The sequence below is a fragment of the Indicator indicator genome, chromosome 8 (assembly GCF_027791375.1).
Source record: "Indicator indicator isolate 239-I01 chromosome 8, UM_Iind_1.1, whole genome shotgun sequence".
Lineage (NCBI taxonomy): Eukaryota > Metazoa > Chordata > Aves > Piciformes > Indicatoridae > Indicator > Indicator indicator.
The window spans coordinates 13,345,118-13,372,822 of NC_072017.1; the positions used below are offsets into that span (position 1 = coordinate 13,345,118).

Here is a 27,705-nt window from a genome sequence, read left to right on the forward strand (position 1 = left end):
GACGGTAGGCGTTTACGTCTCTCGCGTGTGGTGAGTTTGGCCAGATCACAGAAGGGGGGAGACGTGGTTTTGTTTGGTTATATATATATTTATTTAATTTTAAAAAAATAATTATGTAACTTTTTTTTTTTTTTTAGATTTGTATTCTTTTTACTTGTGTCCCTGCCTAAGCGACATCCATGCAGGTGTTTCCCAACCAAGTCACGCTATATTTGGTGGGCTTCAGCTGCCTGTTAAGCTGCTAGAGTTTAGTCGTGCTGTTGTGAGACGTGCTGCATGGCCCGCTCTTCTCCTCGGGGGTTTGGTTGGAAAAGAGGTGGGGGGTTTTCTTCGGAGGTACTGTCTTTCGTTGGAGTTGGAATTGTCTGCTTTGGGAACGGGTTACCGCGTCGTGCGTGCCATCCTTAGAGTTGCTGGACTAGGAGGGATGTATTAAAGCAGGGCTCGAACAGAGTTCAGTGGAGTGTTCTGGTTGGATGTAATTCGTGGGAATTAAGTTAACTGAAATGATCGTTATAAGCAGCTTGCCTCGGTCTGTTAATTATTGTATTAGGTACATCTCCGCAGTACTGTAACTCCCCCCGCCCTGCACAGGGCTGGGTTCTGCAGTAACAGTTCCAAGGTGGGGCTGTAGTTGGGAAGAATACCCAACCACCAAATCTCTTGGCCTCCTGTGAATTTGCGTGGAAATCACAAAACAGGTAACACTAAGTCCTGGGCCTGTTTTGGGCTGTCTTTGTGCAGCACCTGCAGCAGAGCAGAGTACAGGATTAATTCCAGAGCATCTTAGTGAGATGATAGCAACATATGTCATCTTTGTGAAGCTCCCTCTTTTCTGGAGTTTTCACAGCATGCTAGAGAAATTGGCATTTTAAAATTAAGTGTAACATGCCTCCTGCCACAACCTGATTTAATGCCATGTAACTTCTATGCCTTGCTACAGTTTTTCCCTTACAGTTTTGTGAAACAATTTTTCAGAAACCGGTTTTATTAAGGTGTGCAAGTGTTTATACTTGTTCATTATTAGTATAAAACATATATAAAAATTATCTAGTACTTGTGTTTGGACATTTATATATATTTTTAATTGTGTGGTTAAGACTTCTATGCAGCGTTCTCAGAAACAGCAGGATGACTGTGGGATGGAATAAATATAACAGAAATAGCAGTGCTAAATTTATTTTGTATGCCTTTGTCTGTTAGGAAGTGCTCAGTATAAAAAGAGTGCCTTCTGCATTTTTTTGCTTCTATGAAAAAATAGTTAATCTCCTTTTCTTGGATAAAAAGGGATTGCTAGAATTGTCAATGGAGAGAGAGCGAAGTTCCACAAAAAGTTAAATTCTTCAAAGGAGCTATTGTAAGACAAAAATGAAGACCTCATTACTAGATGTTGGATAAAGACTGGGTCTGTACGATAATTGGCATTTTAAAAGAGTTTCCAAAAATTTAGATTCAGCTTCTGGAATGCTTCAAGCGCTCTCATTTTGGGTTGTTTGTTTTTCTCTGTAGTGCAGACATTGTTCCTTTCTGTCTTCTCAGCCTAGAAGATTCTTGTAATGATATGGAATGGAGACCAGAGAAGAAGAGAGAACAAGTAATTTGCGGACATTCTCTGCCATTTCTTGAGAGTTAAAACTTTTATGACCTACTGGGATTTTTATTTTGATTTTGTACTTGTTCATGTTTAAAAGGCCGTTCATAGAATACAGTGTTTCAGCATAAGACTTACATGGGCTCAGAGAGCCATCAGAGCTCCAGAGCCTCCTGAGGTTTTGAAGGTGCAGTTGGCCAATCCCTTTAGAAACTCAACCCAACAGCATACATTTGCTTCTCTAAGGAGTATTTCAAGATCTGCAGAACAGATGACATGATCTCCTGTGGCACAGGTGACAAGAGCATCTACAAGATTATTTTGAAGTCCACCCAGTCAGGAGTTGGGGGATGTAGTAATATACCTGGAGCTTAGAAGTAAAGGACTCAAAATGAGCTGACTCCTAGGTGAGCCTCAGTATCTTCTTAAATTCATGGGAGATGAACAGATTATTATTATGGTGGATGTACCTTAGTGCTTCCACCAGAGCTACTCTTTTAAGTTTTTTTTTCTTTACTTTCTTGGTCTTATACTCAGCCAACACTCGTAATCGAATGATCTGATGCATAGCCTGCGTTCCATGGCTAAGGTCTTTTCCATCCAGCAATCTCAATTGATGTTAAGCCACAGATCAATGATTGGTGTTTGTCACAAAGTGTTTTCTTTTAATAACATAATAAACATTGGAACTCCAGGAAACACATTATGTTGACTTTAAAAGAGAGCCCTATCTTTTAGCTTTTTATCTGCCTTCCCATAGTGATATTTTTCATCTGAAGAAATTAACAAGTCATAAAAATACAATACAGGAGAGGATCTAAAGAGGCCTTTACCTCATTTGCCTCCTACACACATTCTGAGGAAACCCAAATTTACTTGGACTACATAGATTAAATTGTTAGAGAAAAAGCAATATCAGATATAAATCCATCAAAACTAAACAGTAGTAGATAGCACACAAGGTCATTCTTCATGTTTTCCTTTGCAATTACATCCCTGAAAGCTGCAAATATGATTTGAAGTTACAAGGCAAAACAAAGATTCAAGATACAATGTGTGTTTTTATGTGGGTGTCATCACTTACGTCTCTAGAGGTGGAGGGCATCATGAAGGAAATCCCTCCAGAAGGTTGATCAGGGTTAAGGCTGTGGCTGGCCACTGGATGAAGACAGGTGTTCTTTATTAACCCCTCTCCCTTTTCAAAGGGGAAGAGAAAGAGAATTAGAGAGACTTACGGATAAGAAAAGTAAAACTTTATCAAAACAATAGCAATAATAATGAAAAATATACAAATATATACAAAATCAATATCGAATGCAACTCTTAGATGGCAATTATGTCACTGCTGTGGGGCCAGCACTGGGCTGGACTGAATGGCAGACAGGAACCAGATTTAGGAGCTGGATTTTGGAATGCACAGATTGGGATTCTGGAATGGTCAGATTGGGATCAAAGGCAGAAAAATAGGCAGAATCCTCCTCAGATACTGACTGTTGAAGAAGGGGCTTGACCCTTGTGATTTCTGAGCTTTATATTGAATAGAATATATATATAGAATGGAATCCCTTGTTGGTCATTTTTGGGTCACCTATGCTGTGCACTCCTCCCTGGAGGTGCAAACTCTGATTTACAGAACCTCAATGTGGTATATGTGATTTAACAGTAAGCAAAAGTAAGAGCCTTTCTGCATACCAGTCCTTGGTACTAACTACAAACATCAAACATTTTCACTTGTAGAAGTGGGCCCTATCTGTAAACTGCCAATGCTTGGGGGGCATATGGTGTGCTGAATGGCTGTAGCAGGTACCATGTTCTGAACTTGGAAAATGAGAGTATCTCCTAAACAGACTGGTTATTTAAGTTATTGAGGGATTTCCCTCCAGGGAAATAGTTTCTTGGGAGGCGTGTTTCCTCGGCATGCTTTGTTGTTTCTTAGTAGCAGAAATGAAAGGTTTAATTAAAGAGGAGGTAAGTAGGACTGGGTATGTATGGTTTGTCAGGTGGCTGGAAACAGCTGCAGTAGTTTACTACTGATGATTGTATCTGAGAGTAAACTAAGTTTTGGGTTAGTATGTTTAGGTTTTCCCTCTTTTAAACAGACCTTGAGAAGCTGGACTTTCCTAATTGTCTTAATTTTTATTGCTCTCTCCTAGATATTTTCAAATGTGTCTTTTTTTCAGTGCCTCAGCACAAAATGAGGAAGGGAGGGAGAAAGAGGGGGATGGAGTTTGAACTAGTGTATTTTTATACTGCAACTTCCCTTAATGATTGTTGTTCCTAAAAGTCAGATGGCGTACTTAGCATTTTCACCCTCTCCCAAGCTCACCATGCAAAGAGGTGATTTGCTGGTCAGCAGGTTTTAAGGGGCAGGATCTCTGACGGGAAGTTGATGAGTGAAGTCAGAGGATTTTGGAGTGTCCTAAAGAACACTTGTCTTAGCTCTCAGGCACTTGCTTCTGCTTTCTTCAGAAGAGGGACCCACCCTCCTGATCTCAGAAAAATATACATTTCTAGTTGAAAGTAGAGGTGCCATAGGTGGGAGCACTAACAGTGGGCTGGGAGAAGGTCACCTACTTAGTTATTTATTTTTGTATCAGTTAAACTTAGAAAGCAAAATTAATAACCCTAAATCACAAAGGCTGTTAGTGGAGACAAATACAACATCATTCTTTTGCTTCTGATACTTTACATATGCTTGTTAATGCATCCTAAGATGATTTCTGTTCCTTTTTGTTGCAGGAAACATTGTTGACTCATCCTGAGTGTACTCTTGCTGTGTTGTATTATGACCTTTGTGGCGATGCACAGAGTGGTATCAGAAATTTCTGATTCAGCCCATAGCACGCTTAAGGAGCTCATTTTCCACTTCTAATAAAATACCACAATCTTAAGACTTCCTGAAAGCACTTAAGGCCTTCAGAGCACCTAGAGCATACAAATTCAGAAAGTGATGTTCTGTGTGCTAGGACCATCCTCTTCCTTGATTATGAAAGCAGAATACGTAAAAGAAAGGAAAGTTGATCAATGCTTGTACTTTAATTTTTTTTTGTGGTTTATTTCAGTACTCTTCAATACCTGTGTTTCAGGAAGTCTTCATTTCAAAAAGTGGAAGATTGATTGTATAAATTTAAGGTTTAAATAACTGAATCTTTCACTAGATACTTAATGCACTTCATAAGTGTTAGTTTCTGACATTCAAAAAACATTATCAAAAGACAGTATGTGTTCAAACACAAAACCACATCTAAATCTGTATCTTCACGCCCATCACTTTTTATCTGCTATTCTACTTTTGTTTAAGGTGCTTTATATTGAAGCCATGCCTAAAGACCTGCCGTTAGGCATTCCCTAAAAAAGATTCTCAGGTGCTGCAGTAGCTGGTAAGTCTGAAGTTGACAGGGTAAAAAAGTACTTGACAGATTTAGTGTCAATATGGTCTTGATCTTTGTTAAACATGGAGGAGGATATCAAAATGGTGCTTGTCCTCTGGGCAGTGGTTGGCCTGTACAGGAGATGACTGATCTTTGCTCTTGCAGTGCCTGGCTTGTGAATGCATGTATGTGGTCCTGCTAGATAGCCAAACGCTCAGTGTGTCAACCTTATAATGAACAAGTGTGGGTCCCTATTGTCCTGACAGCCAGCCTGTATGTTGTCCTTGGTTGCTTGGTCACTGGTTCCTGATCTTAGGTGGGTGAAGCCTGGTTTTTACAGGTGAAGGGATTAAAAAGTGGTGTAAACTAAGAGGAACTGCAGTGAGGAGCAAAGTCAAATAGTTGTGCTTGGATGGGGTGATGGGTGGGTGTTTAAAAACGAAATAGGAGAGGTAGAGATTTGTATGGGGAGAGGAAATACTACAGTAAAAAAACGACAATTCATGGCAAACCTGCTAATTTCAGTTCATCTTATTCCTGCTAGAGGGTTTAATGGTATAAAGCCCCAGAAGGCATATTTTTTTTTTTATAAATCAATATGATGATCATTAGAATTAGCAGTTAAATAAAAGTATTTGACTCTAATGGCAGTTTTCTGGGTGTTTCAAGATCTCACTGATTCTGTGTTTGATAAGGTAGTAGAATTCTGTACTTACCACAGAACTCAAACTCTGCCCTGTGTGCAGTAAAGGGGTGTGAGTGAGTGCACATGTAGCCAATTTATAAATTTAGGCACTGTTTATCAGCAAAATTGCTGCTTCTTGGCAAATTCCAGCTCCTTTAAAGATACTCTAGATGCATGAGGGATCAAGAACACTGTATCTGCATCTATTTCCTCTTGCTTGTCCTAGGTGAAAGCTACAAAACTACTTAAGTTTAGTTTGTGAATAATTAAGAGTGTCAGTGAGAGAAATTGATGAACACAGCTTGTCTGTTTTCCATTAAGAATAAGGCTAAAGTCATGAAGAGGTTGTGCCAGAAAAGTGGACGGAGCATTTGACGATGAAATGACTGGTGCTACAACTGCTGCTGCTTGTACAGAGTGAGACTGATAAACTGCATTTTTCCTGGTAACAGTACTTGCTGTTCATAAATCAGTTAGAATCATAGAATTGTCAGGGTTGGAAGGGGCCTCAAGGATCATCTTGTTCCAACGCCCCTGCCATGGGCAGGGACACCTCACACTATATTAGGTTGCTCAGAGCCCCATCCAGACTGCCTTAAAAACTTCCAGAGATGGGGCTTCTACCACCTCCCTGAGCAGCCTTTGTGATGGCTCAATCTTCATCCACTGCAGTTAGGCTCTTCCTGGGTCACACAGAGTGGGAAGATGTGTGCTCTTCAGTTGGTGCTAATAGTGGAAAGGGATATACAGGCTCCTCACCATCTTTTATCAATTTTTGCCACAAGTACACTGTGCCTTTTTCCAATGTCTTGAGTTAAATCTTGTCCTCACTTGAAAGATTTTGTTCAGAAGAGGGACATCTGAGAAGTTGTGGCATGACCAAGTATTGTATTATAGCTAATGAGGTAGTGTTAGTCTCCTTTTCAGGAGTAGCATTATATAAACTGAAAATACATTGATGTGTTTATTACATTCAACCACATTTTATCTTTCCAACAGTACTGTATCCACCTGCAAATCTGGGTTTTTTTGCCTTGTCCCCTTATGCTCTTACTGTTAGCACTGTTGTGCATATATATCAAATCTGTTTGAGACAAGTGAAATAACCACATGCCTGCTTTTACTGATCAGTCAAAATCTGTCAGAAGCTACAGACTGGTGAGATTCTCGTGCCTTAAAGTAGTAAAAATGTTGCATCATGGAGAAGGAAGGTTTTTGTTTTAGTTTTAACACTGTACTTCCTATATTAATTTTCTTCACAGGTTGATTTTGCACAAGTTGTACCTGCTCAACAAATAATTCACCATCTATAGTCTACAAATAGTGCCAAAACATTCTTCTTGGTTCCTTTCTAGTTTAGGTCATGTGAGGTAGAAAATTAAATGTAAATAATGTGTTACAGTTCTGCCTTTTTTTTTTTTTCTCCTGTTTTGCATGTTTAGGTGTATTAAAGTGTATTATTGCTGTTTTAGGAAGCTGCTCTAGGAAAGCTTCCAGGAACTTGTATGACAGTTGGGCATTGCAGACTGTGCAAGCTGCCTGAAGCCAGGGATCACAGGAAGTGACATGGGGGTTGGACCTGATGACCTCTGGATGTCTCTTCCAACCCCTAACATCCTGTGATCCTGTGAATACGAAAAATTTCCAAATTCCATGTAGCATTTCAAACAGAGTTCCCAGGTGGTTTACTCCTTTGTTCTCTTGCTTTAAAGACTTTCTCTTTCTGGCACCAGAGTTGACCTCTGCTTCTGTTGTATAATAGCATTTTCAGCTTTATCCAATATTTAACCTTACTAAGTCTCTTTACAGTTCTTTGGCTTTGTGAATCTTAAACTCACAGGTGATTCCACACCTGCTTTATAATTCATATTGTGCTTTTTTTTATCTGGGGTGCATATTTCAAATTCATCTACAACTGAGCGTTATTTGAGAAGTGGCAAGATAACTGAGTGACAGACTTTTTAAAAGTCTGTGTTTTTAAGTAATTGTAGTTAAAAACTTTCTTGGGAATAGTCTTGCAGTTTCAAAGCAAGTTTAGGAATTCCTTTTTTGCCTTAGTTTGCCGTGGCAACAAACTATAAGAGATTTTAGGAGAGACCATCCATCTTGTAAATTATTCTGGCACTCCTGTGTTGTGTAGTTGTTTCCACCGTGTTTGATTTTGGTTTCCTTGGCTCAGAAGCATTTAACATATTCATTGATTGCAGCGTATGAAATTTATATAAAATCTGTTGTGAACAGTAGAAGGAAAGTATTGCTGGCTACTGGGAAGAGTAGTCTTTGATACTGGCTAATTTTGTTTGGTTATGGACTGAGGTGGGGTTGGTTTGTTTGTTTTAACTCAGAGTATACCCTGCTAAGGAGTAGAAACTTTATCTTTCTCTGCCACATGCAGAGGATCTAACACCATATATTGCTGCATCGAGTATGACACCATAGGAGCAGATTTGTAGAGCCTAATAGTTAGCACTGATGACCTGATAACCGCACTATATATGTATTTGGACTAGCAGGCTGCTGCTCCAAACTAAAGCACTGTCACACCCTACATCTATTATGATTTACCCTGTAAAGCTATGGATCTTTTGATGTATATCGAAATTGCTCCTACTTTAAGTGCTGAAAGTCTGTAGTCTGAATGACTCTGTCAGCCAAGATGATAACTACCACATTCAAGGTTTTGAATATAAAATCCAAACTACTGATAGCTCATTAGTGACTCTAGCTTAAAATGGCTCAAAGGGACAAAGTACTTCAGTTGCTTGTTTGTAATACATTAGACTCTTCAGCTGCTAGCAGTGTTTGTCTAATGTCCTTAAGAATAAATTTTTTGAAATAGTGACAGGTTTTGTAAATAAAGCTTTTCAGGCTGACATAAAAGCTGTGTACAATAAATTACTTTGCAGAACTCAGTACAGAGCTGTCCCTATCAACATAGCATAGTTAATTGCAGCATTATAAATTACTACAGCTAAAAGAGTAAAGAGCAAAACTATTATAATAAACACGTACTTGGATCTTTTTATGTTAACCTTTGGAAACCTTTTCTGATTGTTACAGGTGGCACTTCGTATTTCAGTATGGACCGGTTTGAAGATGTATCAGATGGTGAAGTGGATCATGCTTTCTTTGACAGTGATTTTGAGGAAGAGAAAAAGAAAGATGAAGAAAATGTTGAATGTGTAGAGAAAGGAAGTACAAAGGCAGGTCTTGCAGACCCCAATTTGGTTTCTAATTCAAAGGATAGTTGTCATGAGAAAGAAAGTGAAGAAAAGCAGACACCTTTGCAGAAGGATCAGTCCCTCAAAAATAGCACAGATCATCCTGGAGATACTTCATCTTTGTCACTTTCTCCAGTTGTGGAGAATGCAGATACGTCTGGAGCAACATCTGCAGTGAGTATGGGAACACAGGAAAATGTTCCTCCAGGAATCCCTAAGATAGTGAAAGAGGGTGAAGAAGATTATTATACAGATGAAGAAGATAGTAGTGATGATGGCAAGAAACAGAAGGTTAGACCAAAGTCCGCTAAGCAATCAAACAACATGAAAAAGTCTAGCAAAAAATACACTAATATCAGCTCCTCTTCCTCTTCTTCCTCTTCCTCATCATCGTCCTCCTCCTCATCCTCAAGCTCAGATACAGATTGTTCTGATACAGATTCTGATAGCTGTTTATCGGATTCATCTCATCCTTCCTCAAAGAGGAATGCTTGTAGGAATGCTCTTCTATCTCCAAAACAAAAATTCAAGTCAGCAATGAAATTGGCAGAAGGAAAACCAAAGCTCAGTGACTACCTGGAGGAGTCTGAAGACACAGTGACTGATGTAACACCTCTGTCAACTCCAGACATCAGTCCTATCCAGTCTTTTGAACTTGCAGCATCAAATGATAAGAAACTAAAAGTAAAAAGACAGGAAAATGTGAACCAGGAATTATATGGTAATTTTGAGGAATTTAAGTGCAACATAGAACTTTTAAAAGCTGTGGGGCTGGGAATTCCAATCTTATATCTGTATTTTTTTCATTAGATTCTGATTTAGATCGCAGATATAGTCGAAAAGTGTTGCATGATGCCATGGACCTGAACCAGCTTTTGAAAGGTAATGTTTGAATTTCCTTTTTACCAGGTATGACAGCTGTACATTGTGGAGAACAGTTGATTGCTAATAGAAGAGAACGAGGTGTTAATGTGCCACTTGTGTTTTTCAAACTAGTTTGTGATTAAGCTGTGTTGATTTAATTCTTTGAGTTCTTATGTATGTAAATAGTACCGATTCTCCAGTGGAATGAAGCAGCATGTGTAGTGAGTATGTGTTGGTATGCATATACCTAGAAGTAAGACAGGGTAAATCCCTAAATAAGATTTGATATATTAACAAATTAAATAGGAAAGCTGCACGTGCGTTTTAGAACTCAAGGTTTACTGGACTGTGCCACAATTTACTACCTTAAGTAACACACCGACCTGGGTTATCAACCTGCAAAACTGAAAGGCAGTTCAAAACTACATTACAAGAGAAATAGTATTTGTATCTTTAAACTTTTCATACTTCTTTGATAATGAAATGGAATTATTTTAAATTCTTTCTATGAACTAAGTGTCTGTGTTCTGAAATACCAAAAAGTTGAGTAAAGGCATTTTAATGAGAAAAATAATGGATATCTTTATTAAAATGTGACTGGTTGCTTCTTGCCAGTAAGATTTTATTAAATCTTAATAGCAAAGTCCATGAGACAGAACTTGGAGTCTTTCACTGTATTCATTGCAAACCTTCATTGTATGGGGTGAGGATGCACTGGGACCTCTTGTGTGTATTTTAAGGTCTGCATAGTGCTTTTGCACTTGTTTTCAATTTTCAGTAGTGAAATAAATAGATTAAAAGATACTCGCTGATTTCAAGAGAGGAAAGCCTCTTACATTCTCAGCCTGGTACATTTCAACCTAGGTTTGCTATGTAGTGATAGGTCTGTCATGACTAAAACTGTGTATCATCTTTCTTCACTTTGTACGTTGCCAGACTTAACCTCAAGTGAGTAAGAACTCACAATATATTGTAGACATCGTTTAACTTTCCTATGAGTAGAAATTAACATCCCATTTAGACAAAAACTCTTGTGATAGTAAGAAGAACAGAGGTAGCCACCAAGAAAGACAGAGCTGATTCTCATCTCTGAACAGTCCTTGTGCTCCGGCCACTCTTTTTGCACTAGAAAAGACTCCAACTACTTGCCAAAACATGCCATTAGAAGAGTTGTTGCTAGGCAATTCAAATTATGATGTCCTACGTCTTTATTTGTTCCCTGATAGCAAGAAGCTATTTAATAATTGGTGATTATGGAAGGATTGATCTCATCATGAAGACAAATGGGTATTATAGCTTGGAGTAAGTATTCTCAGAGATGAATCTCTGTTGGGGGGAGCGATAGTTTGTTTTGTTCTGTTTTGTTGTTTTGTTTTTTTTTCCCCAAACTGAAGAACAATTCCAAATAACAGTAATAAAGAGTAATGAGAAGTGGAATTCATACAGTCTGGCAGCTAATGTTCATGATTAACATGCGTATTACTCCCAGCTGCCTCTCTGAATTGGCAAGCACAACATATTTTAATTGCTTTAGGTATTTTGAAGTTTAAATTGGGTAGGATTATTAATGGTGGAAGTAACTAGTCTGGTAAAATAAGAACTAATCTTATTCTGAGTTATTGCTTCCAGGTGTTTCTGTACTTATTTTAAAAAAAAAAGTGCAAATCATTCCCCTTCCCCCTGAGTCTGCATGAAATGTTTATCATAGGCATGAGTAGTGTTTCAAATGAGAGCAGTGTAGGACTATACTTGAGTGCACAAAGTATTTAAATGATGAACAGTATGTCTCAGATTTGGTTTTGGAGTAATCTTAGCTGATGAAGCGTTTTGTGTAAAATTTTTGTCGTATATGCTTGTAATGTAGCTGGACCTAAGCATTTATAGCAGTTATGTGAATTTAATTTTCCAGAACCTTGCAGAGTTTCAGTATGATCTGTTACTGTGTTGTTTCTAGGTGTGCAGTAATTGATTTTGTACCATGCTACACACCAGTAACGTGAACATTTGGGAAGTCTAGAATCTCTTATGTTAGAAAAGAAGAAAGAAAGAAGAAATCTGTTAAAAACACATGGTAGTCAAAGAACAAGTTTTGCACTGGAACAAGAGTCTGGTTATTAAGCAGTGAGGCAGTTTGTGTATCTTTAAATGCTTCAAATTAATTCTATTTTAAGAAAATGTTGCAGTTAAATTGAAATGGAGTTAAAATATTTTTTTTCCCTATGTTATATGCCCTTGATACATATGTGTGCTCGTATTGCAAACTATTGATTTTTATAACTGTCTTCAAAAATAATTTAGATAAAAATTTATCATGCCCTTGCATCTCCTAAAGCTATATTTGTTCCTGGCAGAAGCCATTCTGAATAGTTTAACATCTCATAAATAACATAGTTCATCATTGTAGTTGGATATCTCATAATCTTCATGCTGTACATTGCGTTTTGAATTACTTTTAGCTGGGTATTACTATGCAGTTTTATCACTGATTGTAGAAATACTCTTCAGTGAGTAGAACTTGGAAGAAGAAATTGCTAGAGATCTGTGATAGCACTTGATTACTGCATCTGAAAGTGGATGGTTTGTGTATGCTGTTAGTCAGGTCAGCATAGGCAGGTACAGCAGTCTCCGTTCAGCCTGTGGAAAATAACTGAACTAGTTTTAGTCATAATGGCAGAAAACTATGTGATAAGAGTAGCTGGGAGCAAAGTGAAAATTATGCTTGAAAACTTGAGAGAAGCAGATTCTGCCTGTTGCCAAGGACAAATAAAGCATATGGATATAGTCCTTAGGTTTGCTTTTATTAGACGGGAGTTGAGCCCTTTGTGAAGGAGAAGGAAGAAGTACAATAAAATGTGCAGCTTTCAGAACCTGCAGGTTGTGTGGCTGTATTGGCATTGCTGTGCCTGCACACTGATGTAGGAGGGGCATGTGAACAGCAGAGCCCTCTTGTAATCAGATATGGCACAAAGGAAGACATAGACATGCAGTGAAGAAACCGTGGAGCCCAGGTGTCCATAAGCTACCATGTTAAGGTGTAGGGTGCACGCTCACACTGTCAGTGTTGTAAGGAGCCTGCGGTTCACAGTGGGAACAGTATCACTAGAAACTGCAGGCCATATTGAAAGCAGAGAAGGTGGAGGGTGGATGGATAAACTTGGAACTATTTTGCTTGATCTCTTTTGCTTGTTTCCAAGTGGCAGTGTCTGATGCTCAGTTCACAGTGACTTGGTGCTCAGTGGGAGGGAGCACTTCCCTGCAGCTCTCTCCCTGAGGAGAGTTTATATTTTACAAACCTCTCCTCACTCTTTACCTCTCTCTTTTTCACCACCTGCATGGAAAAAAATGCAGGTGTGATTATAATTTTTCAGGTAGAAATACAGTTTCTCATTTGTTTCATGGTGTTACGCAGACTTTTGCATGCAGTGCTTTTGTGAGTCTTTTGTGACTTTTGGAAAATTAAAATAGAGCAATATTCAAAACGTTTAATAATAAATGTCAGAGCTATCTCTTCTGCTGTATTCTTGAGTAATATGAACACAAAAAGATAATTCAATATGCCAGTGCAAGAAAATACTGTCAAAAATTGATTTGGAAATGAAGCTCCATGTTAGAAAGCTGGGAATGAAAAAGCTGGAGAAATTGCTGATGCTGGTTTGCTTGATCCTATGTTTTGATCCAATGTCCTATGTAATTTTAAGAGACTGAGGTTAAGCATATGAGTGTAAACTAAGCACTCATTCATTTCCATCCCATTACACTACAGTCTTGTTCTCTGTCTTGAGACGAGTGTCTTGCCTGAACTCTGTAGTTCAGGGTATAAAGTTATATGCTAAAAATGCTGTGTGTATCTTTATCTGAATATATGTTGGGTGTCAACACAGGAGTAGTGGGATTCCACAAGGTACACAGGGTATTAGTTTTGTGGTTCATATTTTCTTTTCTGTAAAATGAGGTTGATACCTGCTTATTTTACACAAGTGTCCGTGAGAATTAGTTTGTAAATCCATGGTATTAGCTATTATTAACTTGAGGGGGTGGTGTCATGGGGTAAGTAGGACAATGGACCACAAGCTGAAGGCCTGATCCTTGAAGCATCACTAACCTGTATGCTCTCTGATAAATCTTTTTGCCTCTTCTGTACCTTAGATTGTAAGTAGTCAGAGCTCACTTGGTGCAAGACACTCCGATATAAATATAATTAATATGAAAGTAAAAGCTCTGTGTTTCTGAATAAAACCTATTGTAGAAGACTAAAGAGCAACTTCAGCTGAACGTGTAGAACTGCTTTAGCTTTTTTTGCTATAATTCGTCAATCAGGAAGTAGAATAAGGGTGTTTTTTTGTTTTTTTTTTTTTTTCTATTAACACATACCTCTTAGGCATATGTTATCTATGGTCTCATTCACACTGAACTAGTTAGTATATTTGTAGTATAACTGTTAATATCTAAATTTAAAGTAGACTTAAAAATATATGTAACGCCCACACTCTACAGCTGAACTAAACATTAGAGCTTTTGCATTCTCTTGTTTAGGTTGGGTGTTCATATTTTGAACTAATTGTTTCTCATGACATGGGTAAATAACTAGCAGCTCTATTTAAGCATATTGAAATAGTGAAAATTTATATTTGAAAAGCATGTTTTGATTTTCTTGAAATCCAAAACATCTAACCATGAAATCTCCAAAATCTTTTTTGTAGATCTCTGTGATAGGAAATAAGGGATACTCTAGGAATATTTGTTTATAGATACTACAGGGAAATAGTTTTGATAAAAACTATTAGACACTTACGAAGAACAGTGATTTAATACTTTTGTATTTTGCAAATGTGTTATAGATGTCCTAGGGGGTTAGTAACAAACAGAGCACCAGGTAGACACAGAAGTGTAAGCACTGAAGTAGTATAAGACATTTTCCTCTACTGGGATTACAACAGCAGGACTGAAATATGCATGATTTTAATGTTAGCCTTAATGCCATTAGGACAACTGTATCATCCTGTCCTAATGCATTTGACTTGCCAATTTGTGTTTTATATAAGGTTTGTCCTTTCTCAAACTGCAAGATCACATCAACACAAATTGAAAGCAGTAAACAGCTTGTTTATTGCTTAAAATAAAGTCAGGTGTCTCTCCATGGAAACCAGCTTTCATAGAAATCCTGTGAATACCAGAGAATTTTCTTTTCCTGCCTAACAGCAAATGAGAAGTAGACTGCACACTGTGCAAGTCTTTATGCCAATACTGCAGCTTGTTTATCCCCTTCCCCTAAATTACTGATTTATGGTTTGGCTGACAGTGAAGTGGTAAGTAGGGATTTAGTTAAATTACTTACTACAGGTAAATCTTAAACTTTAAAACTCTTTAGAACTTTAAATCAACCTTGTACTGTAGCACTGCCTCATGTTGTCATTGGCCGCTGCAACAATAGTCAGAGAAACCTTTCACTTAGGCGTAGTGATTAAAGAGTTAAGATATAAGCCATTAAGGGCTGCCTCAGTCTTCCACAAAAATTGCTGATGTGCAAGTGTTTGCTGCAGAATTACTACTGCTTGCCAGTTTCTTTTTTCTTTCTGCTTTTCTCCAAACTTCTGCTTTGGATGCTTGTGTGCTTGTGTGAGGCTTCTAGGGGTAAGAATGAAGGGTATCTTCTGGAGACACTGTGGTATTGGAGGAATGTGGGGAATGGCTTGAGTAAGGCATCCTCATCTGTGTCTGAGCTCCAAAAATCTGTTTGGTCTAACCTGGTACTGCCATTCCTTTACCATAGATAATGCAGTGGATTTTTTTCAGGGTAATACTACGATAGCAAAACGCTTGCCAGAAGACCTACTGCAGAGCTTTAGAAAGCAAAGGCTTAGAAGTAGGTCAGTAGCAAAGCTCCAGTGGAACTATAATAAATGCAGCTGGCTGTGGCAAAGAGTGAAGTTTCCAAGTTACCTTATCATGCACTTGTGCTAGTCTGCCTTACTGTGTATTTTCAAGTGTACCTTATTTGCTTTTCTGTCTTGAAACCTCATATCCTGGCTTAATTTCTTGGGGCTTTTTACTGTCTTAAATTGCCATGCCACAGTAATTTTTCTTCTGTTACATGTGCTCACTCATTTCTCTCCATCCATTAAATTTAATTTTCATCTTTCTTTTTTGCAACTCCTGCCCCAACATGATGTAGGATTACTTCAGGTGCAAAGGATGAACAAAATCACTTCAGGAAATGTGCTTTGTGTTTCTGAGTAATGCTTCCCTAGTGTCTGTTTTCTCTGAAGCATTTATGTTCTGACTTTCAGCTGAGACAGATAAGCTAGATATCTTTGAAGCAAAGTTTAAATGTCTTTCCTTGTGCAAACCTCTAAGTACTAATTTATGGTTTGGTTCTGTTTTTGTAAGTTATTTCTAGTTCTGACTTTCTAAAGCTGTGTTTTCTATTGCTTGGAAAACATCTTTGATGCCTGTATTGGTGCCACAAATTCTACTGTGATATTTGTCCGTGACAATTATGTTCAATGTTGCTTTCATGTTGTATAATGATGGTTCCGCTAGCATATACATGTTGTCTAGGGTGATTGCTGATACCATAGTAACTACAGTAAAAAATAATTGAGGATGGAAGGCTGAGCATATTGTGTCAATGTAGAAGTTGGGAAAAAATGCTGGTACAGATAGAGATAAGGGATGATGAGAGTCAAAAGGGGGAATCAAGAATACTGACCATGAAGAAGCAATTACTGTGCATGTAAGGCTAATAACAGAGATAGATATTCTACACAAATGCTTTCAGTGTCTGTGTGCATGCTGCTGATTCTTTTGTTTTGTCTAGTTGTTAGAATCATAGAATCTGTTTCACTGCATCTGTTCAGTTCCTCTGGGTTACCTGTCCTAAAGGAGAGAGGTAGGATTCCTAGTGAGAAGGAAGCAAATTTGTTTTAGCTAAGGCCAAAATTGTACTTTTTGTGGTGTAATTTGTGTAAGGCCGATGTACTGAGAACAACTGAACACCCCTGAAAAATTCTGAATTGCATAAATCTGGAATTTTTATGAGGGGAGGTGAAATGTACCTTTTTTTGAGGTCTGTAAATAAATCCTAAGAATAGAATGCAAGATTTGGTTTGGAGCTTGTTTTGTTTTTTAATCTGATTCTTGTACTTTGGCCATTTTAAAGCTTTCCTGCAGTTGGATAAAAAAGAACAAAAAATAACTATCGATCCACCATCTAAAGGAGCAAGGAAAAATTATTCTTTCACAAATGAAGAAGTAAGACAGATTGATCGGGAAAACCAAAGGTTGCTGAAAGAACTGTCCAGACAGTCTGCAAAGCCAAGGAGGAGTACCACGTTGAAGAAGTCAGCTGTACCACCTCCTCGATTGTATCACAGTGCCCTCAACAGGCAAAAAGAGCAGCAAAGAATTGAAAGGGAAAACCTGGTAAGTCTTGAGAACTGGTTTCAATCAATACATTGAAAAGGACCATTTGCTGTCAAATGAACTACTTCCAAATACTTACAAAATTGATAAGGCAGCACTTGGAGCTTTACTGCAGTAAGTTTGCAATGAATTTCCATTGCTGTGCTGTTTGCGTAATTGTTCATATGTTTGGACAGGGAAGGGGGAAATTATACTTTTTTTCAAGTGAAAATTGATTCTAGTTTATAAGAGTTTGCTCTGCTTTAATATCATCAGCTTAAGAGTAACAACCATTATTGCTAAAACATTTCTGACTTTGGATAGCAGTCTGACTATTCATCCTGCTCCGTGCTGATTGCTGGTCTCTGAAGCTTACACAAAAATAAAACAATCAATATAATAGCATTAAACCTATTGTGTTTGAACTACAAAGGATGAAATGCAAATGTCAGGTTTTGGTTTTTCACATATTTTATAGCTCTCCATGTATTTCAGTATTTGCAGTGCTCTGCTCGTCACAGTACTTATAATGGCAATCACTAGAACTTTAGCAGAAAACAGAAATTCGGACTCATAAGGATATTGGCAGGTAACAAAAATAAATTGGCAGGTAAAAATACTTTATTCAAACCAGTATTATTTTTGTTAGGGATTGAATTGTAATGCATACAATGACATTTTTATATCTTCCAGTTGTTTGTTAGTGTGCTTGAAAAGGAGATAAAATAGAGTTAACATATTTGGAAAATTCATAGTGGAAGTAATTAATTCACTTTTTCCCTTCTGTATAAGTGTAGGGTGCAATTTCCTTTTACAAAAATAGATATATACATTAAGAGAGTCTAATTTACCTGTTCAGGAAAATCCATTGGGTTTTGATTCTTCCAGCTTTCAGACATCCAGATTTTCAAAACTTTTGAAAGCAGGAAACTTTCTCCCCTCAGTTTCCTCTTCTCCAAGCTAAAGAGACCCATCTCCTTCAGCCTTTCCTCCTAAGGGAGATGTTCCAAAATGTTGAAAGCAGGGCTTGCCCTTCCATATAAACCTTCATACTAAGAGTGTACTCTTAGGCTGTGGGGAGGAAGTACAGTGTCAATAGTCATGATCTAATAGTAATATGCCATACTGTGTAGCAATAGATGATTACTGTAAATTAATGTATATTTTCACCATACAATTGTGTTTATTCAAAGCCACAAGCCTTTTCTGTTATGTTGTAATATTTTATCCAATATTTTGCAACATTTGGATCAAAAATGGAACGGACCTAAGCACGTATAGTCTTTTTACATGTTGTTGTTTAGTACATGTTAGAGATTAATGGTAGTTGCTTGTAGTCCAAGAAATAATATCCTTCATTTACTTACTTATGCTTTAGTTGTTGTCAGCAACATCAGTGGCCATGTTTGACATCAGAATCATTCCTTAGAATTTATGTTAGGACATTGTGCTACTTGAGACTGTAAAAACATCTGGTTTAGTCTTTCCCCCAAACTCAGGATGTGAGATACTCTTCAGTTCATCAGTACAGCTAGTGTGTTTTGTTTGACACTGCTATCCTTTTTTAGCAGTTTTGTTTACTTTTTTTCATTCCATTAGAAGAATATGTGTACCTAGAGCACCACAGCTGTAACATCTTTTTTTTTTTTTCCTAGCACTCCCTTTCGGGATTACAAATACAACATGCTTTTCTCACTGAGTGTAAATGAAAGAGCTGCCCTACCCTGCTCATTGATCAGGGGATTTTTACTTCATACAGCTAAGAGTGCTTTATGAACTCCTTTCCTTCTGGTCAGTAGCTTTCTTCACCTTTTGTAGACTGAAGAGCTGGAATTCTGTAGAACTTCGTTCTCTATCTTTCTAGGGCCGCCAGGGTGATCAGAGGGCTGGAGCACCTCTCCTATGAGGACAAACTGAAAGAGTTGGGGCTGTTCAGTCTGGAGAAGAGAAGGCTCCGAGGTGACCTTATTGTGGCCTTCCAGTATCTGAAGAGGGCTACAAGAAAGCTGGGGAGGGACTTTTTAGGCTATCAGGTAGTGACAGGACTAGGGGGAATGGAATAATGCTGGAAGTGGGGAGGTTCAGGCTGGACATGAGGAAGAAGTTCTTCCCCATCAGAGTGGTGAGAGCCTGGAATGGGTTTTCCATGGAGGTGGTTGAGGCCCCATCCCTGGAGGTGTTTAAGGCCAAGCTGGATGAGGCTCTGGCCAGCCTGATCTAGTGTGAGGTGTCCCTGCCCATGGCAGGGGGGTTGGAACTGGATGATCCTTGTGGTCCCTTCCAACCCTGACTGATTCTATTACTTGACAGGAATTTTTTTTTTTTTTTTTTTTATACACGGTACTGCCTGCAGGATCTGCTGCTTGGTACACCTTTGTGAAATGTTTCTTGGAAAGAATGCAGGTTTTCTAAGTAATTCAAGAGTATAAATCTGCAGTAGTGGTCTGTACAGGAGGTTAAGGAGTTCAGATGCAGATTTATTGAATTACAGCTTTTATAATGTCTTGTCCTGAAGTTAAAACAATATTTAGCAAAAAACATCATTTGTTTTGCTAGAATATTCTTGGAATAATGCTTGTATTTACTGTAATGAGAAAGACAATTTCATTTCTGGCACAGGTATTAGAGGTGATGCAAGGAAAGTAATTAAATTAGTAGGTAATTAGAGAGCAATATAAGTGATTTGGTGGACTCTACCTTCTTGAGAGGGTGCAAGGAGGTACAGGGAATATATATTGCTCCCACAGACTCTGCTAGAAAGAGCTATGATGGAATAAAGAAGTGCATTGCTCTGAAGAACAGCAGTTAGAACATAGTGATGAGTAGTTTATGGGAAAAGCACAGTTAGCAAGATAGATCACTATTAAAATTAGTGTAAAAATTTTCTACTTCCTGCTTTTGACTCTGCTTTCGTAAGTGGAACCTACTTTTGGTTGCTTATCTGAGCTACCACGACCAGAGGGCATCTCTTGCCAATAGAGGATGCTGCTGATTCAGAAAACATCCTTCTCTTGTGATTAAAGTTACTCTCAACCCCATCTCCTCTCTATTGGAAAGGGACATGAGTGTGACCAATATGTTACTGTTTTCCCATGTCTGCACATGCGTGTTCCTGTAATAACACATGAATCATTATTCTGCCCATATAAGTAAGATTCTCAACTTCATAGACTGGACACTACACACCATTTAAACTTTTAATGTTTATACTGGTGTATTCAAGTAAGTATTTGGGATCCTTTAAGTACAGATTTGTAGCCACCATGCCATTCTTCAGTCATTTCATCTAAACTTAGAACTAGTTTGTATCTCTGTGTTGAGTTTTTATTGAAGGGGCTTTTTTTGGTCACTTCTATTAATTCTAACTAGAATTGAGGTGTTAGATGACCTTAGTGAGCCAAGATGCTATGTTCAGCCAAGTTCCTAGGAAGCAAGTGACCTTTTGCGTTCCTACTGGAAGGTCTCAGCAAGTCTGGAACAGCAGTTCTCAAACCTTTAGGTCAAGGATGTTCTCTTTCTGTGGATGTTTGATCTTCCCATGCACTCTTGTGTGTTCTTCTTACCCTGTTCAGACTTGCTGCAGGTTGTTCATTCTCCCACCTTGTACTCTCCCAAAATGTACCCTGAGCTCCACAGATCCAACTCTTATCCCAGTTACAGTTACCTGTGTACGCACACATGCACACAGAAAAGCCCAAGCACTTACTGTGTTTCTCTGCAAGGGCTATCTTTTTCTTTTTACCTACTTAGTTCCCAAAGTCACCTTGCTGGCTGCAGATGTCATCAGCGCTTCTCCCCATCACTAACTCCTAGTCATCATAGTCTCTAGCAGCACAAAGATCCTTCAGCAAAACTGTTTACTTTGTCTGGGCTGCCTTTGTTGTGTTGGAAAACCTGAACCCTTTTAGAGATGCAAGTACTGTAGTGCTATAAATGAATGTATATTCATTTGTCTTCGTTTGATTTAATTAATGGTGCTGATAGGTTGTGGTAATTTGGGTGAGGAGAAAAGGACAAGGGAGTGCTTCTGGCCATCACCTTAATTGACTGTCACCACATGAAAAAAACATACCTGTTCTGGAGCCACAGCCTTCAGTCCTGTGCTGCACTGTGCCTGCCATGTAGTACCACAACCAGAGAAATAACTTCTAGGCATAGAAAGGAAGAGGAGTAGGAGGGCCCTGATCCATTGGAGTTGCACCTGGGCACCTTGGACTTTCCTTCCTCAATGTATTCTGCACTGCATTTTTTCTGTCTCCCCTTTGTCCTGTCCCAAAAGGTCACCCTGGTGTCAGAGAGCCTCAGGCCTCATGCTGCGTACTTAGAATCATAGAATCAGTCAGGGTTGGAAGGGACCACAAGGATCATCTAGTTCCAACCCCCCTGCCATGGGCAGGGACACCTCACACTAGATCAGGCTGGCCAGAGCCTCATCCAGCCTGGCCTTAAACACCTCCAGGGATGGGGCCCCAACCACCTCCCTGGAAAACCCATTCCAGGCTCTCACCACTCTGATGGGGAAGAACTTCTTCCTCACTTCCAGCCTGAATCTCCCCACTTCCAGCTCTATTCCATTCCCCCTAGTCCTGTCACTACCTGATAGCCTAAAAAGTCCCTCCCCAGCTTTCTTGTAGCCCCCTTCAGATACTGGAAGGCCACAATAAGGTCACCTTGGAGCCTTCTCTCCAGACTGAACAGCCCCAACTCTTTCAGTCTGTCCTCATAGGAGAGGTGCTCCAGCCCTCTGATCATCCTGGTGGCCCTTCTCTGGACACCTTCCAGCATGTCCATATCCCTCTTGTAATAGGGGCTCCAGAACTGGACACAGTACTCCAGGTGGGATCTCATCAAAGCTGAGTAGAGGGGGAGAATCACCTCCTCACGTGGTTGTAGAAGAATACCAAGGTTGTTTGACCTTATTGGTCTACAGCCTGGAGGAGAAAGCTGTAGGAAATGCAGTTGTGAAAGAGAAGGTAGCCTTCTGGGTCCTCTTAGGAACTCAGAAATATTCATGAGGGGTTGGTGCCTCCTTAGAAAATCAGGCATGCAGGGTTTTATAAGATACTTCACTACTATGTTAAAAGCCACTACATGCCAGGACTAAAACTGTTGGTACTTCCTGGGATTACAAAATGCAATGCAAAAATAGAAAAGATGTTTCCACGGTCCTCTCCTCAGGAGACTCTGTCAGGATGTAGGGTAAGCATGCAAGTGTGCCTGACAAAAACACAATGCAGTAAGGTGCAAATATAGTGCAATTCTGTGATCACAGTATTTAGGCTCTTTCTGGGCAGACTTAAAAGTAGTAGCCTGCTGGTTCCTGACCCAGGCTTGAAATTCCTGAATGCTGCCAGCCACAGATGAACTTGATATCTGCTCAGTTTAAAATACTTTGCTGGAAAAAACATCTTGAAGATGTTTTTGACCTCTAGAATTTGTCAGGTGAGTTAATTAATGCCACTGGCAATTGAAGAAATTACAAATACTTGTGCTGATAAGAACAGAAAGCTGTCCTTGAATGCTGTTATCTACTTCCCCTCCCCCACATGGACTGTGCAGGGGGATACTGTGGACACTAACATCAGTGACATTAGAGGAGGCATAATATAAATATGCTTGAACAGCTGTCAAGGCACACAAGCCAGCTGGTTAGGATTCAAAGAAGGTGGAACTGAAAACTTCACTTAAAAACAAAGTAAAAACAAAAAAAGGTGATATTTTCTTACCATCTCTCTGAACTCAATTTAGGGATGCTGCATTTCCTCTTTTTTTTTTTCCTTCCCTTTTTTTCAACATAGCTGCAGAAAAGTGTGTACTGATTTTTTTTTTTTTTCTTTCTTTTTCTGCCCCCCCCTCCCCCTTGTCTGACAGCTTTAGTGCTCTCTAATTACACCTAAGGTTGAATTAGCCTTTATCTTGGCCCACTGTATAGCAGCAATGTTTTGATAGTGTTAGGTTCCTTTGTTCTCCAATTTTTGGCAATCTGACATTTTCTTCTGTCATTGACAGTATGTATTTTAATGTATTTGGAGAGAGTAATGTATGTCCAGATACCTAGATTTATAAAAGATTGTCCTCTTCCAACAAGGTAATTGTGCAGAAACTTTGGTGATTACTTTTTTCCTTCTTTTTACTGTATTATACTTTTATTATAAATTCCGTACTCGAATAAAGTAAAAGATGATGAGGAAAATAGAAGCCCTGGGAGGCTTTTGCTAAGCTGGGAGGTTATCAATGGTATGATATGAGGAGTTAAATAACCATAACATGCCTGCCATTAGTGTCTGTTATTCTTTTAATTTATTAATTATATCTGATCATTAAGATACATTTGGTTCTGAACACCTGTATTACATTGTGATCAGATTCTTTGGTCACTTAAGATGAGTGACAAAATTTCTATTTAGGGGTACAGAATCAAGGCTTCAGAGATCAAGCACTTCAAAAGAACAAGGGAAGTGGCAGTGTTCTTCAGTCCATCTCTACAAAGCAGTACATAATGAAAGAAATTAGTAGATTTATGTCTATAACTGAAAAGGAACATTCATTCAAAGTACTTACACCATTTTAGAAGGTTAAAGACCTCAAGATTGTAGGACTGGAAATAAAACCATGAGAATCAGATTAGTCCTGTATTACAAATGTAATAGGTCAGGACTGCTGCTGGAGTGTGGCGATGAGTTCATTTCTGTGTGCAGCAGGCCCTTCTCCAAACTGCAAAACTCACAGCCACAAATAGCGTGTAAGTTACCATGCCCTTGGTGCAGAGGGCAAGGGAACCACAGGAGTTACTCTCTTATGTTGCAGAAGAGCTTTTCTTAGAACATTTCTACACCACAGAACCCATGCCTGTTCTTTCTGTAGGTCAGGGCTGTATCAAGTCTAGTGTTACCCTGTTCAAAAAGTAATCTTTTAGTACTGAGTAAAGTATCTTTTTGCTTTAATAATGGGGACTTGATACTTGTCAACATGCAGGCATAAAAGCAAAAAAGGAGAGAATTGTATTTAAACTAGAGGCAAGCAGGTGTATATAAATGTTCAGAATCGAGTTTGAAATTGCTGCTGTGTTAAGTTCTATGAGGGTGTTGGAGTGCAGACCTGAAGCATGCTCAGCTCCCACAGAGAAGTCACTTCTACAGTTTACCTGATTTGTTTGTGATTGAACTGAATGTATTTAGAGCTTCTGTTTTTAATAGTGAAGGTAAATAAGTCATCTTTGTAAATCTAAATGGATGCAGTTGCATTAGGAGATGTGAAGTTGTGAGTAGAACATTGGATGTAACATTTAGAGACAAGTCTACCATTTCATGTTCTGTAACTGGCTTTGGTGAAGAGCTATTTCTAGCTGAAGTCCTTCCTTTGACTTTTGCTTACTTAGGTATTTCCACTTGCTGATGAACTGAGTGGCACTTGAGGCAAGCACTTGTGACATATGTCTGAGCCAAAAATCACTTGTCCTTTCTCTCTTGTGCACTCATTGCAGGTTTCCAGTGCTCATGCATAAACTATCGAGAGTTTGTAGATTCCTTTTGCAGTGAGACAGTGACAACTGACATCCTGTAAATACTATACTATTTCCTAAGCCACATTGTGCAAATTCTTTGCATTATTAAAAAAATAGATGTGAAAAGCAGTACTGGTTTGGGAGTGGGAAGAAAGATCATTTCATACAAAGTGCAGTTTAATGGCTGTACAGACGGATTCTTCACTTCTATCCATCTAAGCATGCATCTAGGCAATACATCTGTTAACAAACAGAGGTATTTTTACTAGTTTGGAGACTTGTGTAATCACATTTTTCATTGTCTGTCATTGATGGGATGCACATCATCACTGACCAGCGGTGTTTGTGTCATTGCCAAGTGTTTGTAGGCCATCAAATGAATTGAAATTGGTTAGTGAGGGAATGTATAGATCTATGTAGAGCAAGCACTGGAGGCAAAATATATTAAAAATGTGAAGTTAAATGTAAATTGCAGGTTGCTGGGTAGTTCTAAATTTGTCCTGCCATCAGATTATGGAAAATTCTTAAACAATAAATCCTGTTTAAGTAGAACTAGCTATGCAGAATGGGAAACTGTTTGTATCTTACAAATACTATGTAAGTAGCTGTTCTAATATAATGCTTGTTGCATAATTGCCAACAATCTTAATTTCAACAAGGGAAAATTGTCTATAACAATTTCAACTAGAATCTCTTAAAATAACGTGGTTAACACAGAGTCCACTGAGTGTTTGTGCTTTGCTTTTGACATTATTTTCACAGAATTGAGGTGAGTCATTTTCTCTGTGGAAACTGTAGGGCAATATAAGATGGTAAAAGCATGTATGCAAAGCAAAGATTAAAACAACTTCCATCTCCTCCTGGAAATCCAGAGAGCACAGTGCACCTTCTTATCACCTTTACTATTGCCAAACAGGTGTATTGTTTCATGTTATCATGAGGTACAGAGAGCTGTGGGGTACTGAAGATGTGTTCAACATCTAATTTATGGTATGTAAGGGATAGTTACTATTTGTGTCCCATTTTAACACTTAAAAAAATAATTGAATATGAGCAGGATAGCCTGTGCTGGTCATCAATGGCAAAATTCATGTTGTGCAATCCTGAAAATTGGGGATGGAAGGGTGGGATGCAATTCAGGTAAAAGAAATCAGTTTGTGAATGTTTGTTTTGTGGCTTCTTGTTCATCCTTTTTTCTTTCTTGATTATGTTTTTTCCTTCAATATTAAGGCTTTCCTGAAAAGACTGGAAGCTGTGAAACCGACAGCTGGTATGAGGCGTTCTGAGCAGTTGTTGGACTATCAGCGCCAGATGAGTTATCTAAGTTCTTCACCATCTGTAAGAAGAGGAAAATCTGCTTTCAGCCAGCTTAGTCCTTCAAGTGAGTACTTTGAAGTTTCAGATTCTTGCATTTCTTTGCATGTGTTTGTCTTCTTACCATTCAGAATTGTGAAGCACTTACTGCAAAGTGCAAATAAGTTCCTCTGTCTTCCTTAGACTGATCATTTGTCACACAGACATCATTAAAGTGATTTTAAAATTTTTAATTATAACAAAATACGATGACTGTGTGTATGGTTTATTTACCATCCTAAATCTGTAAACTATCTCATTCATCATTTTTTTTTTCCAACAAGGTAAAAGAATCCTTGCTGTAAAGAAATAGTTCTCATTTTGCCAATACCCTCTATTGAAATGAGAAAAGAAGGGGGGGGAACAAGCAAACAAAAAAAACCTACCAACAACACAAAAATCCCAAAGAAGGTTCAAATTTTCATTCAGAAAATGTAAATATACTGATTTCAGCCTTGTTTCTCTTTGAAATTGTGTGTGGGATGTTTGGAAGTGGATCGTGTGTTCCCATAGATCCATACATGTCAATTTAAAGAATCACAGAACTATGGCACAGGCCTGAATTTGTCCTGACCATTTACAAGCAACTGGTAACATTCTGGCTTTGTATTCAACTTGCTGTGATTTGTTTTTCTGGAAACTGTGATAAAACGAGTGTTGCAGTACTATATATAGCATGAAGTTTTCTGTTGTACCAAGCATAAACATTCTTACTCTTAAATTTTTGTTTGTGTATGTTAACAGGAGGCACTTCAAGAGCATCCACTGTACCAAGTACAACGAGCCAGAGGAACGAAAAGCCTGTGTCTGATTCAGCCAGTGGGGCACTACAGAGACCTAAACCCACTAATGTTCGTGCTGCTTGGCTCTAAGTGCTGCGTTCTCTGCCTCAGTGTGGTATTACCCTCAGACTTCTGGTTTGAGTGCTTTTGTAAATTCTATGTGAACAAATATTTCCTGCATCGTTCAGTGATCAAAATGCATTGCGTATGATGTAATTGCTTATAAAATGGTTTCAAGTGAACACTTTCATTTCAGTCAGTGTTTTCTATGATGGGAAGAACTTGCAAAAGGGAAGAAGATATTTAAACAGATAAGTTAAATAGAAATTGCTAATTATTATTTTATCTCAAATCGTAAGTGGATTTTGTATCCATAATATGAAACACAACTGCAGCACTGTAGGTGCAAGATGTAAAGAAAATCTTTAATAATATTTTAAAATACTGTATTAAAGCATATGCTTAATTCCTATGTCATCCTTGTTTTTCATCCTGGGTTTCAATAAGCCTTTCAATAAGGACCATGTTCTTACAACTGAAAGAATCTTCTTATGGCATCAGGAAGGAGTGAAAAGCAGATTGTGTATTCCTGCATGGTTAACTAGAATACTGAGGCTGCCAAAGATGTTATTCTGCCACTCGTGCATTCCAGGTGTTGAACATTTTGTTTTGTACTCAAAGCTGTCTCTCTTCCAGATTTAAAAGACTTGGAAGTTGTATTGGGACCTTTGTGCAGGGAAGAAGCATCTCATACTATTTGAAGAATTAAAACTGAAGTGAACAACAGTTTCAGATTCACTCTAAACAAGAGTAACTTTCAATTACTTTTCAAGTTAGAGAGTACTAAGCAAGGGACATACTTCATGGCCCTGTTTTTGCAGATCCTTGCCCTTCTCGATGGGGAGGTACAAAATTGAGCTGCAGGAAACTTGG

At 38.5% G+C, this 27,705-nt stretch overlaps 1 protein-coding gene across 1 annotated transcript; it reads left to right on the forward strand.

Moving 5' to 3' along the window:
- On the forward strand, positions 1-27,119 carry CFAP97 (cilia and flagella associated protein 97). The gene is made up of 6 exons (XM_054383098.1): positions 1-30; positions 8,708-9,589; positions 9,679-9,750; positions 16,892-17,154; positions 25,868-26,018; positions 26,735-27,119. Exons 2-6 carry the CDS (start codon positions 8,728-8,730, stop codon positions 26,860-26,862), a joined length of 1,476 nt encoding a protein of 491 aa, XP_054239073.1. The 5' UTR covers positions 1-30; positions 8,708-8,727; the 3' UTR covers positions 26,863-27,119.
- Positions 27,120-27,705: the final 586 nt, after the last annotated feature.